Below are 20691 nucleotides of genomic sequence, written 5' to 3' on the forward strand. Positions count from 1 at the left end.
CATTAAACAAATTGCAAAAGATTCACCAACACAGATGTCCAGAATACTGTAGAATTTTGAGATGAAAACAGAGCTTTTTGTATTGGATTCAATGGAGTCCGAATACTTCCGTTTCAACGATTGACGTCACGTGCATACGTCATCATACATAGACGTTTTCAACCGGAAGTTTAGCGGGAAATTTAAAATTGCACTTTATAAGTTAACCCGGCCGTATTGGCATGTGTTGCAATGTTAAGATTTCATCATTGATATATAAACTATCAGACTGCGTGGTCGGTAGTAGTGGGTTTCAGCAGGCCTTTAAACAGACAGCAGAAACCTAAGAAGATCTACCTAATGACATGGGCCAAAAACGGGCCGCAATAATGCCAAGGAATTTAATTTCAACCCCAGTTCCCAAAGTCCAAACACAATTAAGTAAATAACCATATACTTGTGCTCACCATAGACCCCCAGTGTGTCTTCCTTCTGGTGAATCTGGCTGCAACAGAAAACCATTTGGTTAATTGCAGGTTTTCACATTGAATTTGTGTGTGTGTCAGAAACAATAGGCTTGTTGTCGACAATACCATAGTGTCATTCTCAGAAAGCGGATAAAAAACAGGCACAAGAGGCCCTGACAGGGAAACTGGCTCTTATTTAGCCTCTTATTAACATAATGAATGCTGAAAGCTGATAGGTGCTGGGCAAAAGCAATATACATGCCAATCGCTGCAACAAACCATTCCACTGTCTTTAGACAATTTATCAGCACCTGGTCAAGTTGTGAGTCTGAAAGACTGTCTTGGTCAACCATGTAGTTTGCGTTGTCTGGACCTAGCAGCCTTCGAGCCATACGCTCCTCATAGGAAAGTTTCTGTCAAATGTAAAACAAACCTTATGTTGATACATGATTTTTTCTTTTAACATGTTTGAAAGACAAAATCACAAACTTGGCTGTTTCTTCTCCTGGCCTCTTTTGAGCGTAGCTTCTTTTCCAGATCCTGGATGAGAGCATCTTTCGAACCCTGAATGTCTTCATCTGTTGAGCGAGAAGAAGATGGCCGAGAAGCTACAGTCTTCTTGAGAATGGGCTTAGGAAGACTGGGATAAAAAAGGAAAAACAAGAGGTAAAAATATATAATTGTGTCTGTTCATTCAGTCATTGGAAGAGAGTATCCCACTTTGGGGTTTACATCCTACGGTCTCAGTGCATCGCAGATATTAAATTACAATTGAGATTTGAGTCCCATTATAGGGTTCAAGTTAAAAATTACAAAAGGTATATGAAGTGTTTAAAGATCATATAAAGTGTAAGTGTGTGTGAAAGTTGTGTGGAAGGCTTGTAAAGACTTTAAAAGCAAATAATATTCATATAAACTCTAAAATAAAAAAATCGTCCCTACTTTACGGAAATTCATCTACTACAGGGGTTCTGAAACGTAACCCCTCTGCGATAATCGAGGAAACACAAGAGTGTTTAACTGGTGTTTAAATGTATGTTCCTACTGAGAGAAGAGTAACAGAATTGCTTCTTACAAAACATTTTGTGAGCCAACAAGCTTGACATTCAGAGCCATTAGGTTTTTGTACAGGGACATGGAGACAGTCATTTTTAGACTGGTTTGGACCATGGAAAGGCATGATCTATTATGGATTTTTGAACAACCATTGCTTAGCAGGTGTATAATAATGAACGTGATTGTGAATCTGAGGTTTACTCACGTGTTAGATGTCCCCTTGTAGATGGTTGGCAGGGAGACCACAGCAGGAGGAACACTGTTATGATTATCAGAGGTGTTGGGTAGTGGGAGTGAAGAGGAGGTGGGAGAAAGGTTGGAGTGTGGGAAGGAAGGGGACAACGGAGAAGGCTGTTGTGGGAGGGAGGATGGAGAGGGGGCAGCCTTCATAGGGAGACAAGGGCTGGAAGGAGCTAGTGGAGACCTGGATGGGGAGGTGGAAGAAGGGGGAAAGTTGGCGTTAGGGGACAGTTTGGAAGAGTAGGTTGAGAAGGAGGACTGTGAGGATTGGGAGGGCAGAACGGAGCAGAGAAAAGCAGCGGGAGCTGACATGGTGTCCTGATTGGCTGGTAGGGTAGCGCTGCCAAAGCCGCAGGCACTCGGGACACTGGGGGTGAGGGTTATGGAAGAGCGCATGGTCCTGCGTGAATTAGGGGACGAGGATGAGGCAGCAAAGGAGTTGAGATGAGCGGCAGAGGAAGCCAAAGTGGGGGAACTCAGACCGGATGAGGAGGGGGAAGACTTGTTTGTCCCATTTGGTGTTTGATTATGACCGAGGCTCATTGACTGAAACTGCGACTGAGGCTGAGACAAGGACCTTGACACGGAGTTGCTTTGTGAAGACATTCTAGATAGACCTTGCACTTCAGCAAAATTTGAACTGTGCTTGGAACTCATTTGGGTCTCCTGGGAATTATTCTGGTTTTCCTGAGCCTCTCTCATCACACTGTCATAGCTGGGCGCCTGGAAGGCTGACTGCGACTGAATAAAATGTCTTGGCCGCTCATAGTTGAAAGCACTGGGAGGGAAGGTACTCGGAGTGAAGGTAGGTAGGTCTGACAGGTTCATACTGTTGCCTCCTGGTTGGGAGGGCTGGACAGAAGAAGAGCATGAACAGCAAGTAAACAAAATGGAACTATAAGGAGTGGGTCCGATGACAGTTTTATGATAATTTCTTACATTGAAGCTGAGCTTGCTTGGAGTAAATAGCTTGGGTGTTGGGACTTTTTCTTTGATTTGTGGAGGTTGTGGAGAAGATGGAGGCAAAGGGCTGGGTGTGTGAATGGTGAACCCTGGTGACTGATTGCCCTCAAAGCTCAGAGCAAACTCTTCCTCCTGACTGTGGACTAAGTGATCCTCAGAAGAGTGGTTGACGAGCTGGGGATCTGTGAACCTGACAGAAAAAGGCCAACAGTTTAAAATACATCGTTACCTTTGTTTTCCTACGCCCCACATTTCTTAGGATTCGGTTTTCGATGAAAATGTTCACACAAATGGTTTGCCCAGCTTTTCATATCCGGTCTAGGTTATTGTACAAACAAAGGCCTACAGTCAATTTGCCCGAGTATCTTTACGCAGAATCAAGTGCCCAAATAAAGAATTACACCAGCTGATGACTCAGTCTTGTCGTGGTATTAAAACACTGAGTTTAACTGTTTGTAACATGTTTTTTACAAAACATGGCCGTGAGCCTGTTCTCTTCCCCCTTCTCTTCCCACATGGAAATCATTCTCCCTGAGCTTTGTTGCCATGGTTGACTCTGTAGTTCTTTTGTTAAGTTCTTCTTAAATTAAGTGGGGTACACAAAGATTTTCTAAATCTGAGATGGTTTATTATCTCTTCCAGACTCTACACATAAGAAACAAATCTGGAATTTAACAGTTGTGATTGTCGTGTGTCACTGTGCGCAAATAGCACAACATACATAACGATTATATCCACCACCGATTAGTCACTTTATTCCTACCACTCAGACCTTCAGAGAGGCACTGCCTAGCTCCTGCTATGCAGTAGAAAGTAGTCCTCCAAGCCAAAAACCTCACATAATTAAATGTGATCACAAAAACAAAGAAACATAGTAATAAGGATTGCAACAACCATAATACACAATACACAACATGGAAGAGGACATACCGCCAGGGAATGACGGTGACATTGGGAATATTTTTGACAGAAAAATTCAAAACTGAAATACAAAGAAAAGACTGGACAAAGTCAAAGTCAATCATTTGTATTAGATTGAGACTCAAGTGACTAAGGGGTTGTCAACTTTTGGTTGTAAATGTTGAACAAGTAAATTTTCTTATGAATGTCAACCCCAACCTGTTTTGGAAATTCGCTTTTAACACACTCCAGACCACAGGACAATCGTATAAGATAACCTTCTAAGAAAATGTGTTCAGGGGAGTTTAGACGAAAATCGATACAAAAACAGCTTAATTATCTTTATTTCTATTTATTTTATCTTCATCTGTGTTTACTCCGTTAATGGATAAACAACAAGGTTGTGATTTTTTTTTTTATTGAATAAGACTGCAAAATAAGCTGCCATGGGACCAAAAAAGTTGCAAGTGCCAGCACTTTGACAAAGGTGAGAAACATTTAAGTTCAAGAAAGAACTTGTAGCAAAGTTCAAAGGTAATGTCTATTTAGCTCTCCCGTCCAATTTTTCCTTCTCCATGTAAAACTATAACTATTCCTAATAAAATTGTTTTTTGTGTTAATATCTTTTTATTATATACGTTTTTGGGGAAAATGTATTGGTTTCCCAATGCTTTGGGAAACGAGGTACCAATGTATAGAAAAAAACAATATCTCCAGGATAGGACAATGCTATAAACATGGTCATTGCTAACAGTTGATTTAGATATACAGTAATTTACTTAAATTAACACCATTTGGTTCTTATCAAGCTTTAGTAAAGAAAAAACATCCATCGTCTGTTTTTCAACAGTACTAATTAAAATTTGCATCACCACACTTTTTAGACTGAAAAACCCATTGTCAGTTTTGCCCCAGAGTTACTTATCTCTTTAAACATTAGTTGTTAAGTGTGGTTACAGTAAACTTACGAAGCAGAGAAGCAACACAGCTGTAAATGACACCAAGAGAGGCACTCAACAAAGTTTTTTAATAGATGACTATTTTGGTACAAACATTTAACTGGCAGTAGGGGAGAATGACAAGTGAAAAAAAAAAACCTCTAGCACATACCATACCCTTCACTTAAATGTTTTAACAAATTCATAAAAGTTCAAAAACTGAAACCAGGCTTTGGAATGTGCTATTCGACATGTATTGATAAAAGGATGCACATCAGCCCATTTAGACATAAGGTTGACATCTTGTATTTTGCAAAAGCTGGAATATTGGTAGGCTTGATGAAATTCCCTCACCTTGCAACTTAAATGATTGTTTGAAGTGTTTTTTACAATCCCATTGTTAAAGGTTGGAAAGTAAGCTTCACATACTGTCTGTCAAATTATTGGGGTAGAATACAGATGTGGCCAGGTCCATTTAAATAGATTAGATAAAAAAAGAAATCAAAAAAGACATTGATTATGAAAAAAAATCTGTTTACAGATATTGTCAGCATAATCACTTTGACTGTATCTGGTTTCTATTTTTAGAATTTACAGACAATTTTACATATCAGTGTTTCAGGTACATGTTTTTATTTGTTGCATTCTGCCATTAATACCCTTTCCCCCTCGCTCATAAACACATTACAGGTGCTGCTGAATAAATTAGAATATGACCAAAAAGTTTATTTATTTAATTCAAATAGTGAAACGTGTACACTGTATATCATAGGGCTTTGAATCTTTGGGCACCACATGATTCGATTCAATTCTACGGGATAGCGATTCCATTCTATTCAAACATTTTATAATGTCAACAGAAGTATCTAACACTACTCTTTTCTAAAGTAAATGTGTACAGCAGATATGGGCATCTCCATCAACAACATGATTGGGACGGCGTGGCGAAGTTGGTAGAGTGGCTGTGCCAGCAATCGGAGGGTTGCTGGTTACTGGGGTTCAATCCCCACCTTCTACCATCCTAGTCACGACCGTTGTGTCCTTGGGCAAGACACTTCACCCTTGCTCCTGATGGCTGATGGTTAGCGCCTTGCATGGCAGCTCCCGCCATCAGTGTGTGAATGTGTGTGTGAATGGGTGAATGTGGAAATACTGTCAAAGCGCTTTGAGTACCTTGAAGGTAGAAAAGCGCTATACAAGTATAACCCATTTATCATTTATTATCATTATTTATGATTTTCCTGAGTGGTTGGATAGGACACATTTAAAAAAAAGTATATATTCTTTTTTAATCAATTTTGATTTTGCTGAATCAATTGATAATCGAAGAATCTCAATTCATTCAAAAATCTATTTTTATTTGACACCCTAACTTTATACATTCATTAAATACAGACTAAACACATATATATTTCAAATGTTATTTGGTGATGATTATAACTGAAAACTAATTCAGTGTGTCAGAAAATTTGAATATTACTTGTGACCAATAAAAAAAAAAAAGATTTTTAGAAATGTTGGCCAACAGAAAAGTTTGAACACAAAGTATGAACATGTCCAACACTGAAGAATTGATGAGGACTCCTTTTGCCTGAATTACTGCAGCAATACGGTGTGTAATGGAGTCGATTTACAGTTAAAGTTTCCATAGTCAGTGATGTTTTGGGGTGCCACATCATCTGCTGGTGTTGGTCCACTGTTTTCTGTGGCCCAAGGTCACTGCCGCTGTCTACCAGGAAGTTTTAGAGCACTTCAAGCTTCCCGCTGCTTAAATTTCCCCTCAGGGATTAATAAAGTATTTCTGATTGTGATTCTAAACAACAGGACTTGGCCCCAGCACACAGTGGCTTAGTTGGCCAGCAAATTCGCCTGACCTCAACCACATAAAACGTCTATGGGGTATTGTCAAGAGGAAAATGCGATACGCCAGACCCAGCAATGCAAAAGAGCTGAAATGGTAAATGGACTGTATTTTTACAGTGCTTCACTATACCTGGAATGATACCCAAAGTGTTTTACATTATACGTCACATTCACCCATTCACACCATGATGGCGGCTGGGGCCGACTATGAGAGCAACCTGGGCTCTCATAACACCTAAGGAGTGTGAGACTGATCGACTCCATGCCACGCCGTATTGCTGCAGTAGTTCCGGACAAGGGAGCCCTGACCAAGTATTGAGTGCTCTACATGTTCATACTTTAATTAAAGTTCAACATTTCTAAAAAGCTTTTTTTAATTGGTTATAAATAATATTCAAATTTTCTGGGAGACTGAATTTGGCATTTTTATTAGTTTTCAGTTATATTTATCAAAATTAAAAGAAATATACAAAAAATATAGTTTGTGAGTAATGAATGTATATAATACACAAGTTTCAGTTTTTGAATACAATTACTGGAATTAATCAACTTTAGCAGTAGCTAGCGATATGCATCGTAACTCCACTTCTGAACACACTTCATACACACCTGGGGCTTTATGTATTAAGAGTTGTGTGGATTACTTTCTAAAAAAAAAAAAAAGGGATATCCACAGTTTCAGATGTATTAAGGTGTGCGCACGCACTAATCCAGTCTTTGGCAACGTGGAACAGAGCACATTTTGGAGTGTCTGGCCCCCCAGGCCACACACTGACCACGTCCACATTTAAATACACAAATCACATCTAAATTAGCCATGTGCCTGATGTGACTCTGCAGTCAGAAAACACAACGATAATGATCACGACGACAAGAGAATAATATTACCGACAATAACTTTGAGGTGCTTCTTGCTTGTGTGTAAAAATGTACTCTATTGCACTACTGTTGCAAGTTAGTGCAGCAGTGCATGCACCGGGGATAAGGTGTCGTTTAGTATTCAACACTTTACGCACAGCTTTTTAACAGGAGTGCCGATATTCTTTGCACACAGACAATCATCGGCTTGTTTGAAAAATCTTAAAAGGGCTGTACGCTTAGCTTTTTCCACTAGTAACATTGTGCTACTAAATAAAAAAATAGTAGCACAGAAAGAAATTTGGACAACTATGAAATGTCTTAAATATCACAATTTTATTAACACTTAAAAAAAAGGTACATGTGCATTCATACATATGAACAATGCCATGATAAGACCTACTGCAATGCTCAATTAAACAGAGAACATCTCTAAACTATGCTAGCACTGTTGCTATCACATTTCTAGGGCTGGGCGATATGGATCAAAACTCATATCCGATATAGTGTGGCCCATTAATTAACCTATATATGGAAATACCTGTTGATGTAACTAAATATCTTCCCCAATGCTTATATCTAAACATTTTCGGGACTGGTGGGGATACCAAATACACAAAAACAGCTACCAACAAGTAGGAAAAGTAGGTTTTTTCATAATAGGATCCCAATTTAAGAGGTGTTTTGAGATGAGAAAAAATAAAAACCTTGAAAATCTCCAATATCCTTTAAAAACATTTAGCTAAGCTCAGTTCTTCAGCTAACTATAACACAAAAGAACAAAATGTGAAAGTGAACTGGTTTAAGAGGACGTGTTCAAACGTCAACAGCAACATGAAAATAATTGCCCTTTAACAATGGTGTTTTTATAAGTAAACATTATTATAGGACATAAACACAAAGATTTGAGCCAGGAACACCAACCTGCCAACTGCTTCATGATGCTGTGTGACAGGCTATGTTCTGAAAATTGCTTTTAAAAAGTAATTAATTCTAGTTACTCATTACTTTACCAAAAAAGTAAATCAATCATTCCAATCAAAGTTTATTTATACAACCCTAAATCACGACTGTCTCAAAGGGCTGCACAAGCCTCAGATCCCACATCAGGGCAAGGAAGGGAGGGACACATACAGCTTCCAGCATGATTAGTGGCACTTGCACACTTGTCTATTTGGTTATGTTTGATGAATTTCGAACATTCAACACAAATGGGTGAAAATATTACTCTAGTTTGATCAAATTTTGATGGATTTTAGGAGAAAAATGCTACCGGTAATTGAAAGGCTATAATCTGTATTCACACATGTGCTACTTTTTTTCCCCCAACACTCGCACAACCTATTTTTAGTCGAAAATGCGACTAAAATGCTCGCACTGTACAGCTCTGGGGACCAATTATGCATTGCAGAGATATTTCAAACAACCTTGCCTTTTTTCATACTTCCTCTCAACCAGCCGTTTGGAATTTGCCCAACTTGTGATGGCTGCAGATACCTCTATACAGGAGGATACCTCTATAAAGGCAAAGAGCTTTGCACAAGCCCGCCATTTAAAATGTATATAGCAGCGTTTGTAGTCCACAACATGTCCAAGATGATACCAATGAATGAAAATGCTGTTGTTGGTTGCTTTAACCAGCATAAGTCACAACAAACTTTCAGCCTCATCTGAAGTAAGAGGTGCCTTAACTTTAACTTATGATTCGTGGCAATGGGCCTTCCCCTGTGAGGAAGTCGTTTTGAGTGTGTGCAACCACTTCGAAGAGTCCCGCTTCACCAACCTGGATCTTCCAAAAAACTACTTTTAATGGCCGCCTCGGTGCCTACTATTTATAGCCATGAAGGACACAATGAAACAGTAAGTATGACATTTGTAAATCATACGTTAGAAATGTTAGCTCGATTTGTAGTGTAGCTATCAATGTAAAAAATGATTTTCCTAAAAACTACTTTTAATTGGATCAGTGCGTCCTGTGTTCGGCAATGGACGAGTAAGTACCGTATTTTCCAGACTATAAAGCGCACTTCAAATACTTCCATTTTCTCAAAAATCGACAGTGCACCTTATAAACCGGTGCGCCTAATGTACACAATAATTCTGGTTGTGCTTACCGACCTCTAAGCTATTCTATTTGGTACATGGTGTAATGATAAGTGTAACCAGTTGATGGCAGTCAAACATAAGAGATACGTGTAGACTGCAAGATGACATTAGTAAACATCAAAACTTTAAATGTTCCATTGAGAATATAGAACATTACACACGGCGCTCAAACATCCGTCAAAATGTTTTAGTACAACTTTGGTAAACTACAAAGCCGCACCATTTGATGGATGGTCGAAGCATAATGGCTACCGTCGTCAGACGTACTGTGATTCAACATACGGGATTTGTTATGGTGTGTGTATTCAGGACCACAAAATGGCACCTATTAGCAGACATTATCCGGTGTTTTCCATCCATCCATCCATCAATTTTCTACCGTTTGTCCGTTTTGCGGTCGTGGGGCGTGCTGGAGCCTATCTCAGCTGCATTTGGGCGGTAGGCAGGGTACACCCTGGACAAGTCGCCACCTCATCGCAGGGCCAACACAGAGACAGACAACATTCACACTCACATTTACACACTAGGGCTAATTTAGTGTTGCCAATCAACCTATCCCCAGGTGCATGTCTTTGGAGGTGGGAGGAAGCCAGAGTACCCGGAGGGAACCCACACAGTCACAGGGAGAACATGCCAACTCCACACAGAAAGACCCTGAGTCCGAGTCGAACCCAGGACCTTCGTATTGTGAGGCACATGCACTAACCCGTTTCACCATAATGCCCATTATCTGGTGTTTTGTGTCGCAAAATTATACAAAACCAACTTTTAACTTCTGGTACTTGCTGATGTGTATTTGGGATCTGCTTAAGACCTGAAATGTGCGCTCGTCCGCCATTCTAGTCCGTGAAGACGGCGTAGTCGATAAGCTTCTACTTTTTCTCTTTATTTGTGTAATGGGACATTCATCCGCCACTGTTGCCGTTCTAATACAAAGTAGCCTAACGTTTTAACTTATATCTCTCTAAAAACTACCGGTGTAGTGGATTTACATAATTCACCCACAGAACTTTAGTTATTAGAGAGTTCTGGTCGTATGGTTTTTCACCGGACACATTTCTGGCGTAAGACACAGATGAGGAGATTCTGCTCCATTATTGATTTAAGTAAAGTCTGAATGTCATTAAAACAGTTAGCTCCATCTTTTGACACGTCGACTCCCGTCTTCGCACGCTACACCGGTACAACAAAAGATGTTGTCGAAGTGGAGCCACGAAAAAAAGACCGCCCACAAAATGGCACATCCTGAAACGACCGTCAGTAGACGACTTGAAAATGGTCTGTAAAACATAATCTATGCAACACTTTGACCAAATAACCACTATTACAGGTTATGTAGACCACAAGGAAGTGTTTTAAATTTGGAAAAAAATCATAATATGACCCCTTTAATGCGCCTTATAATCCGGTTCGTCTTTTGTATGAAAATAGACCTGACTAGACCCGCTCCTCGGCAGTGCGCCTTATAATCTGATGCGCCCTATGATCCGAAAAATAGGGTAATATAATACGTTATTACATTAGCGATGTAGCTTGTAACGTATTGTTTACAAGGGGTCAAAGCAAGCAGTGCAGTGGAGTATTAACATGATATAGAATGGAAAAGCCTTTTATTGTCAATATACAATGTATACATACAGGATCTAGCATTGAAGAGATATAGACTCGGTAGAGGTTAAGCCAGACCTGCAGCCTTGGTTCTGCTTTCTCTCTCTTCTCCGCCTGCCTGCATTGTCTCCATGTGCTGACAAACCACGGTGAGGCCGCTGGTCTCGCTAAATCATCTGGGATGTTGTGCGTGTGGTGAAAGTCACTCAAAACAAATGGCTAGTGGCGTTCAACGGTGTCCATAAGGTCCTGACAGGTGTAGCTGGTGTCCGTAAAAAAGCACAAAAGTATCTGGCCAGTAAGTTTAGTTAAACACACATTTTACAAAAGTATTATTTTAGCAAGCATTTTTATGTTCCAAAATTTAGTAAAATATACTGAACAAAAATATAAGCGCAACACTTTTGTTTTTGCTCCCATTTCTCATGGGTTGAACTTTAAGATGTAAGACCTATTCCTCTCAAATATTGCTGACAAACCTGCCCAAATCTGCATTTGTGAGCACTTTTTCTTTGCCAAGATAATCCATACCACCTCAGATGTGGCATATGAAGATGCTGATTAAACAGCATGATTATTGCACAGGTGCGCCTTAGTCTGCCCACAATAAAAGGCCTTACTGGATGTCTGGGGGCATCAGAAAAGCAGTCAGTATCTGGTGTAACCACCATTTACCTTTACGCAGAGCAACACATTTCCTTCGCATAGAGTTGATCAGGTTGTTGATTGTGGCCTGTGGAATGTTGGTCCACTCTTCACTGGCTGTGCAATGTTGCTGGATATTGGCAGGAACTGAGACACACTGTCACATACGCCGATCCACAGCATCCCAAACATGCTCAATGAGTGACATGCCTGGTGAGTATGCCGGCCATGCAAGAACTGGGATGTTTTCAGCTTCCAGGAATTGTGTACAGATCCTTGCAACGTGGGGCCGTGCATTGTTATGCTGCAACATGAAGTGATGGTCTCGGGTGAATGGCACAGGATCTAGCCATGATATCTCTGTGCATTCAAAATGCCACTTGTGTTCATGTCCATAACATACGCCTGCCCATAATATAACCCCACCGCCACCATGGGCCATTCGATTCACAACGTTGACATCAGCAATCCGCTCTCACATGACGCCACACACGCTGTATGCCAACTGCCCTAAACTGTGAAAACCACCGCCACCATGGGCCATTCGATTCACAACGTTGACATCAGCAATCCGCTCTCACATGCTGTATGCCAACTGCCCTAAACAGTGAAAACCGAGATTCATCCGTGAAAAGAGAACACCTCTCCAACGTGCCAGACGCCATCGAATATGAGTATTTGTCTTCTCAAGTCGGTTACGACGACAAACTGCAGTCAAGTCGCGACCCCGATGAGGACGACGAGCATGCAGCTGAGCTTCCCTGTGACGGTTTCTTAGTCTGTGCAGAAATCATTTGGTTATGCAAACCAATTGTTGCAGCAGCTGTCCGGGTGACTTGCCTCATTTGATCATGGAGGTCCCAGGCTGGTGTGGTTACACATGGTCTGCGGTTGTGAGGACGTTTAGATGTACAGCCAAATTCTCTGAAACGCCTTAAAGATGGCTTATGGTAGAGAAATGAACATTCAATTCACGGGCAACAACTCTGGTGGACATTCCTGCAGTCAGCATGGCAACTGCACGCTCCCTCAAAACTTGCGACATCTGTGGCATTGTGCTGTGTAATAAAACTGCACATTTCAGCGTGGTATTTTATCTTTGGCAGCCTAAGGCACACCTGTGCAATAATCATGCTGTTTAATCAGCATCTTGATATGCCACACCTGTGAGGTGGGATTGATTATAATTTAGTTTGTTCAAAATTTTGATGAAAAACATTTCTGTACCTTGCGGGAAGCTTATCTCTAAAACTACAAAACATGGCTGCCGGGGCGAGGACGAAGGTTCAGTCATCGTGAAGTGGGGTTCATTTACAACTCTGCCTCTCAAAAACCAGCTTGTTTCCAGAAGGCCTGAGCCGATATTCGCCAAGTCAAATAACTGAAAATAAATTAAAATTGGTAAGTTTTTCAGCGTAATAAATGTGCATGCTTCAAGAGCATTCACGATTTTTGTCACTTTTGTCGCTTTTAGCGGCTACACGCGTTTGTACCTTAATGGAATGAAAAGGGGGTGAATTATCTTGTCCTCATTAAGCATCTTTGACTCTTTGTTCAGTGACTCGACTGGCCTGTTTGCATCACACAGTGCAAATAGTTAGCACAAATGATAAATAGTTTTCATTTGTCCATGTTAGCAGCCAACAGGGACAAATTATCAAAGAACCAAATGGCAGCGCACCAAAGTGGGAATATTTCAGTTCAAACCATTGGAACAAGTTGAGCCTATCAACACAGATAAGCCAGTTTGCCAAATGTGCGCGACTACAATAACGCACACTTGGAACACAACCGCTCGACAGTCCAAACTCGCTTCGAAATAATTTGCGTTTGGTGAAGAAGCCAGGTGAGGTCAGTGTGAACAAAACAGTGCAAAAAATTATGTGCGCGCACAGAAAGTGTGGTTAAATACATCACCAAAACTTGCTGGCATTTAATACTTTTAAAAAAGTAAAAATTTTTAAAAGTGCTGTTTTGTTGTCATGTCGGTGTTTCTCACTCTGAATTAGGACTGGGCGATATATCGATATGCTCGATATATCGCGGGTTTGTCTCTGTACGATATAGTAAATGACTATATCGTGATATTCGAGTATACGTTCTCACTAGGGCTGCAACAACTAATCGATTAAATCGATTAAAATCGATTATAAAAATAGTTGGCGATTAATGTAGTCATCGATTTGTTGGATCTATGCTATGCGCATGCGCAGAGGCAATTGTTTTATTTTTTTTATTTTTTATAAAACTTTATTTATAAACTGCAACATGTACAAACAGCTGAGAAACAATCAAAATAAGTATGGTGCCAGTATGCTGTTTTTTTTTCAATAAAATACTGGAAAGCATAGAAATGGAGTTTGTCTCTTTTATCCGATTATTAATCGATTAATCGAAGTAATCGACAGATTAATCGATTATCAAATTAATCGTTAGTTGCAGCCCTAGTTATCACGCAGTTGCTTTTAGCTGCAGGCATTACACTACAGGCTCTTCTCACTCTTTCTCGTCTCTCCTTCTCACAGAGACTTAAACAAGCGCACCTTCTTACATACGTCACATACGTATACACCCTCGCGGAGCAGAGAGGTAGCAGCATGGCTAAAGTTAGCTGTGGTGCGAGTGGTAATACGAGAGAAAGAAGGTGCAAATCTGGTAACAAATGAAGGAAGAATTAATTCCTAAGAAAAACAGCACGGGGTCCACCGTCTGGCGGTGGTTTGGCTTCAAGTAGGAATATGTTGAACAGACAACCGTAATTTGTCAAGTGTGGGGTGCAAACGTTGCTACAAAAAGTAGCATTACTGCTAATATGTAGCATCATTTGAAAAGTCACCCGCTAGAGAATAAGGAGTGCTTGAAACTCCGCAGTCCACATCTCCGTTCGGTGCCACACCAACAAAATGCCGAGGCAACCATTTCCACATCAACACCGTATAAAAAAAATAGTCCACAACAGAAGGAGATAACATCCGCCGGAACCTACCACATAGCGAAGGACGTACACAATTTGATTTCCTATTTATTATGCAGCTCATTTTTATTTCACAGTTATTGAAATATCTTGTGACATCATGCACAGAAGTGCACTTTATTTGTTTTAAACTATTGTAGTGGCGTTCTGTACAAAAAGTAGTGTTGTTTTGATTTGTCATCTTGAGGACATCATGCACAAAAGTGCACTAATAGCTTGTTTTAAAATGTCTGACAATCTTGCACGTTCTGTTTTGGAATGACATGAATGTTTGTGCCACTGCTTAATAACTGTTTAATAAATACAGTGTTGGTCAATTGACTTAGTTGTGATTTCCCTCTCTGCATGAAAGTTAAACTGAGCATACACTACCGTTCAAAAGTTTGGGGTCACCCAAACAATTTTGTGGAATAGCCTTCATTTCTAAGAACAAGAATAGATTGTCGAGTTTCAGATGAAAGTTCTCTTTTCCTGGCCATTTTGAGCGTTTAATTGACCCCACAAATGTGATGCTCCAGAAACTCAATCTGCTCAAAGGTCAGTTTTGTAGCTTCTGTAACGAGCTAAACTGTTTTCAGATGTGTGAACATGATTGCACAAGGGTTTTCTAATCATCAATTAGCCTTCTGAGCCAAAGAGCAAACACATTGTACCATTAGAACACTGGAGTGATAGTTGCTGGAAATGGGCCTCTATACACCTATGTAGATATTGCACCAAAAACCAGACATTTGCAGCTAGAATAGTCATTTACCACATTAGCAATGTATAGAGTGTATTTCTTTAAAGTTAAGACTAGTTTAAAGTTATCTTCATTGAAAAGTACATTGCTTTTCCTTCAAAAATAAGGACATTTCAATGTGACCCCAAACTTTTGAACGGTAGTGTATATTAATGAAGTATGAAGAAGAATGTTTTAATGTAGACACATCATACTGCTGTGATTATATGCATCAAGTGTTCATTCAAGGCTAAGGCAACATATCGAGATATATATCGTGTATCGCGATATGGCCTAAAAATATCGAGATATTAAAAAAAGGCCATATCACCCAGCCCTACTCTGAATCTTAATTTTGTTTTGCATACGACCGGTTAATACATCTTTTTAAACTGTAGTATTTTTATATTGTTACTTTGCACTTTTGTTTAAGAAGGTCCTAACTTTATTGTCAGTTAAGTAATGTACAACTCAACCTACATGTTCAATATTGAAGTGCAACTTTGTTTTTTCAATACTTTAACCATTTTATTTATTTTTATGGTTATACATTTAAGTCCATCCATCCCCTCCTTAAGATTTTGTATTGCTTTTGTTTGTAATTTTTATTCAAGGGCAATAATTATAATTATAATAATTTAATTTCCAATTAAAATGTTAAAATACAAATGAAATACACGTTGCATTTGAAAGGATATGCATGTATTATTATGCATTATCATTACATCAATGGTTGATTGGGTCTCATAAAAATAATGGCAATAATATCATTTATCGGCAATAATTTGTAGGTCAAGCAAAATTTGTAATCGGCCCAGGCCTAGTTTTCAGAGGGAGCCAAAAAGTGGCTTGAAAATAGTTCTGTAGAACAAAATCTAGCCCACATTTTCAACAAAGAACAATCATTACATGTTATATAATACACAAGGAAGTGTTTTAAATGTAGAAAAAAAAAATGTATTTGACCCCTCTAAGATGTAGTTTAACCAAAAAAAAACAGCATTTCACTAACATTAACCACTGACTTGTTATGATGCTGTAAAGACGGGATATACAAATTGAGTGGCACATAATGTGCATCACGCAAATGAGTATTAGGACAATTACATCAATAAATGGTTGCCTACAGGAAGCCAACCATCACGTACAATGACGGCTTGCAGTCTTTTCCCAACCATGCTCTTACTTAAATGTAAAGAATCATGTTTCAGACCAGGCCACATCTCTACAATGTTGGTTAATTGCATTTGCGCATCACATATGATCTGTACATTGATCAAAATGAAAAAAGTTTCCCGTTACATTTTCGTCATGTGATGGTGCGTTTAAAGAAATGTGTGTGCAGTCAATAGCTTCTATGACATTAGGAAAACCGGCTATCGCTGCAAATTCTGCTTTTATGTTGGCCCGTTCCGCTGCCTTGTTTGGTAAATTAATATACCTAGCTAACATGCCGAAAATTTCGTCCCACACGGCTGGCATTGCGCGCCTCAAGGTCGACTGGCAGTCCCAATCGGTGGGCCAGCTCCATCTGGAAGTCCTAGGTTGCGAGGAACCCCAGTGTGTTCAGCACCTGTGTGGGCACAGGCAAGCAACAAGCAGCCTCAGCTCTGCGCACAGTTCCAGGAGGAGAGCTCCAGGGAACCTGGAGCGGCTCCTGAGCCAGGTGACATTGTTTGTCAATAACTCCTCTCAGTCTCATAAAACATGCGCTGTCTTTGCAGTGCACTATTAACAATATCTTCTAATACTGCAAAAGCAGCCAGTTTTAATGTGCTTTTTTGCACCACTTTGCCTATGCTTTTATAGCCATCAGTGTTATTGCGCACACAGGTGGGATTTTAATTGTTCAAATGTCCCTGATGCGCATATCATACAGCCTGAGGAATAGTAGTTTGCAGTTTTTATTTCAACAGTTACCCAGCATCACCTCCGTGTGTCTTGTTTTATCGGAGATTTGTGGATACTCTTGATATGAAAGCACATATTGCTCTTCTCAAAGAGCAGCATGTGCTAATTACCCCTGCCCTATCTAAAAGCACTCAGACGGCTGACTTGTTTGTAAAATTAAGGGGACCTATAATGTTTGTCATTTACATTTAGAGCACTTCCTTGTGGTCTAGCTATGTATTGGATACTTTTTGGAGTAAATGTATCTCCACAGTCAAATGTATAACCCCTCGAGTCTGTAAATGGTTTGTGAGCAGGTGTTCTCTTAGATGGAAACTAAATCAAAATGAATGTATCTTTTGAAAGTGTCCACTGTTAAATATACATATATATTGAAGACGTCACTACTTTTTTCTAGATACAGTCGAAAAAAACCTTAAACAGTAATTTATACAGTATACTTAACAAAAATATAAACTGAACACTTTTGTTTTTCCTCTCAAATATTGTTCACAAATCTGTCTAAATCTGTGTAAGTGAGCACTTATTTGCCAAAATAATCCACCCCACCTCACAGGTGTGGCATAGCAAGATGTTGATTAAACAGCATGATTATTGCACAGGTGTGCAATAAAAAAAAGCAGAAAAGCAGTCAGTATCTGGTGTAACCACCATTTGCCTAACACAGTGGAACACATCTTCGCATTAAGATGATCAGGTTGTTGATTGTGGCCTGTGGCATGTTGGTCCACTCTTCAATGGCTGTGCGAAGTTGCTGGATATTCGCAGGAACGGGAACACACTGTCGTATACACCGATCTACAGCATCCCAAACATTGTAAATAAAATGTCTGGCGAGTGCGCTGGCCATGCAAGAACTGGGTTGTTTTTAGCTTCTAGGAATTGTGTACAGATCCTTGCAACATGGGGCTGTGCATTATCATGCTGCAAAATGAGGTGATGGTTTCGGGTGAATGGCACAACAATTGGCCTCAGGATCTCGTCACGGAATCTCTGTGCATTCAAAATACCATGAATAAAATATGCACTTGCGTTCGTTGTCCATAACATACGCCAGGACCATACCATGACCCCACCTCCACCATGGGCCACTCTGTTTACAATGTTGACATCAGCAAACCGCTCTTTCGGTTACGACAAAACTGCAGTCAGGTCAAGACCCTGATGAGGATGCAGATGAACTTTCCTGAGACGGTTTCTCAGTGTGTGCAGAAATTATTTGGTTATGCAAACCAATTGTTGCAGCAGCTGTCCGGGTGGCTGGTCTCACACGATCATGGAGGTGCACTTGCTGGATGCGGAGGTCCTGGGCTGGTGTGGTTACATGTGGTCTGCGGTTGTGAGACCGGTTGGATGCACTGCCAAATTCTCTGAAAGGCCTTTGGAGATGGCTTACGGTAGAGAAATGAACATTGAATTCACGGGCAACAGCTCTGGAGACATTCCTGCAACTGCACGCTCCCTCAAAGCTTGCGACATCTGTAGCATTGTGCTGTGTGTTAAAACTGCACATTGCAGAGTGGCCTTTTATTGTGGGCAGCCTAAGGCTTACCTGTGCAATAATCATGCTGTTTAATCAGCATCGTGATATGCCAAACCTGTGAGGTGGGATTCATTATCTTGGCAAAGTGCTCACTAACGCAGATTTAGACAGATTTATGAACAATATTTGAGCGGAATAGGTCTTTTGTGTATATAGTAAACTTTAGATATTGGAGTTCAACTCATAAAAAAGTGGGAGCAAAAAGTGTTGCATTTATATTTTTGTTCAGTGTAGATTCCCCGGTCACAACATTAGATCACCCTGCCCACTCTCTGATCAATACAGAGCTCTATAGAAGAATCTGCTTTTATCAGCATTTATGTTGCACGTCTGTGTTATTGTGCACATGCCAAGTAGTTGAAAATAATCTGCAAAATGTTGTGGACAAAAACACGGAAGTATATATTTTATAGAAAGAGCAGGCTTCATTTGCCGAGAAGAAATGATACCGGAAAAGGCACCAGTCTCAGTCAAGTCAGTTCAGCAAAGGGGGAGGAGGCCGCCATGGCCGACATAGCATGTACGAGGATAACCACATGAGTATGTGTCAATCTGTCATGTCACAAATAGCCCTCAGGTAAAACAAAACAAACAAACAAAAAAAACCACTACAAAACACAGCATTCAGAGGCATCCAAAACTGTGTGTAGGCTCAATCCCAAATTAACAGACCTTATGATTCAACGCTCTGGCATCGTATAACATGTACAACATATATATTGTCCAACAAATTATAGATAAACAATATCATTGTCAGCATTATTTCGAGATTAAATCAAGCACTTATGTAATCATAATATATGATAATAATGCAAGTAATCCTTTCAAATGAAAACATCTTTGATACCTCAGTTTTTTAAACTATTATAACTGGAAGGTCAAGAATGTTTAATTACTCTAAATAAATAAATAAAATAACATTTACTCTCAACCTCAAATATTGAACATCTTGAGTTGCAAAAATTGGTTTGGGTGGTATTTGTTTTTGTTGCTGTCACTTTCTAACAAATTAGGCATATTGGCTTGTTTGTCCGAGTTGATGGACTCATTGTACTCACAATGAGCCAATGAATTCCCAAAAGGACATTTGGCTTTGCAATCAACTTTTTTACCTCCTAATTTTTGTTACCTTCCGATGCTTTTTTTCGCCATCAAGTTGCGACTAGCAAGGCTCTGCATGTGCACCCTGTGTAGTATTTAAGTTAAGTTATCTGTACCGCCTCTGCCCACCAAGACAAAGATTGTGGATGACTGAAGAAAATTCACTGCATCCATCCCATTCAGCTATATCAGGTGCTGAGAGTGATGCACAGTGAACCTTCTTGTACTGTTTGAAAGCGAAAGACGAAGAAAAAAACACATGGATGTGTCAATTTATTAATGACAATATCGTCAACGACCATTTTCATTTATTATTTGATTAATTTAATTATTAACTATTGGCCCAGACCTACTCCATTTGGGTAAGCAATCCATTTATGTCGAAATAGCATGGCTTTAAATTCCACATTATGCAGTTTCAAGTCACTTTCACCTCACTCTTTCGGCTTCCGTCTGCTCCAACGTCTCACTTTTCCTGTGTGTTGGCTTCTATAAGCAGTAGTTCATCCTCAGTAAATTCATCTTCAAAAAGATATGGCTTTGAATCCTAATTTTTTCCGAAAATAGGCGTCTTTGTTGTTTGTTACCGAATCTGCCATGATTAGAAGAAGTCAGAAGTGCGAAGCTATGGAAAAGGAAAATTAATGTGCTGAAAAAATCAGTCCCGGCATTGATTAAAATGATCAAAATACCGTAAATATTGTTCATATTATATATTGTTATGACCGTGTTTGTTACTACATTATATATAGACTTGCAGTGTGTATATAACATGTAAAAGGAGTGTTTTTAAGTTGTTTTAGAGGGCTTTGAAAGCT

General features: G+C 39.8%; 1 protein-coding gene across 3 annotated transcripts in view; it reads right to left on the bottom strand.

Moving 5' to 3' along the window:
- Positions 1 to 20691, bottom strand: part of myot (myotilin) — a 68888-nt gene that overhangs the window by 16949 nt on the left and 31248 nt on the right. For all 3 annotated transcript variants that reach the window (XR_009825944.1, XM_062045406.1, XM_062045407.1), the window contains exons 9-13: positions 2682 to 2895; positions 1708 to 2594; positions 936 to 1086; positions 758 to 859; positions 447 to 484 (exon numbers count right to left, since the gene is read on the bottom strand). Coding sequence is in view for 2 of the 3 variants with exons in the window: in XM_062045406.1 (XP_061901390.1) it covers positions 447 to 484; positions 758 to 859; positions 936 to 1086; positions 1708 to 2594; positions 2682 to 2895 (1392 nt within the window). In the remaining variant the exon portion in view is untranslated. The remainder of the gene's footprint in view (positions 1 to 446; positions 485 to 757; positions 860 to 935; positions 1087 to 1707; positions 2595 to 2681; positions 2896 to 20691) is intronic.

The sequence above is a fragment of the Entelurus aequoreus genome, linkage group LG04, assembly GCF_033978785.1.
Source record: "Entelurus aequoreus isolate RoL-2023_Sb linkage group LG04, RoL_Eaeq_v1.1, whole genome shotgun sequence".
Lineage (NCBI taxonomy): Eukaryota > Metazoa > Chordata > Actinopteri > Syngnathiformes > Syngnathidae > Entelurus > Entelurus aequoreus.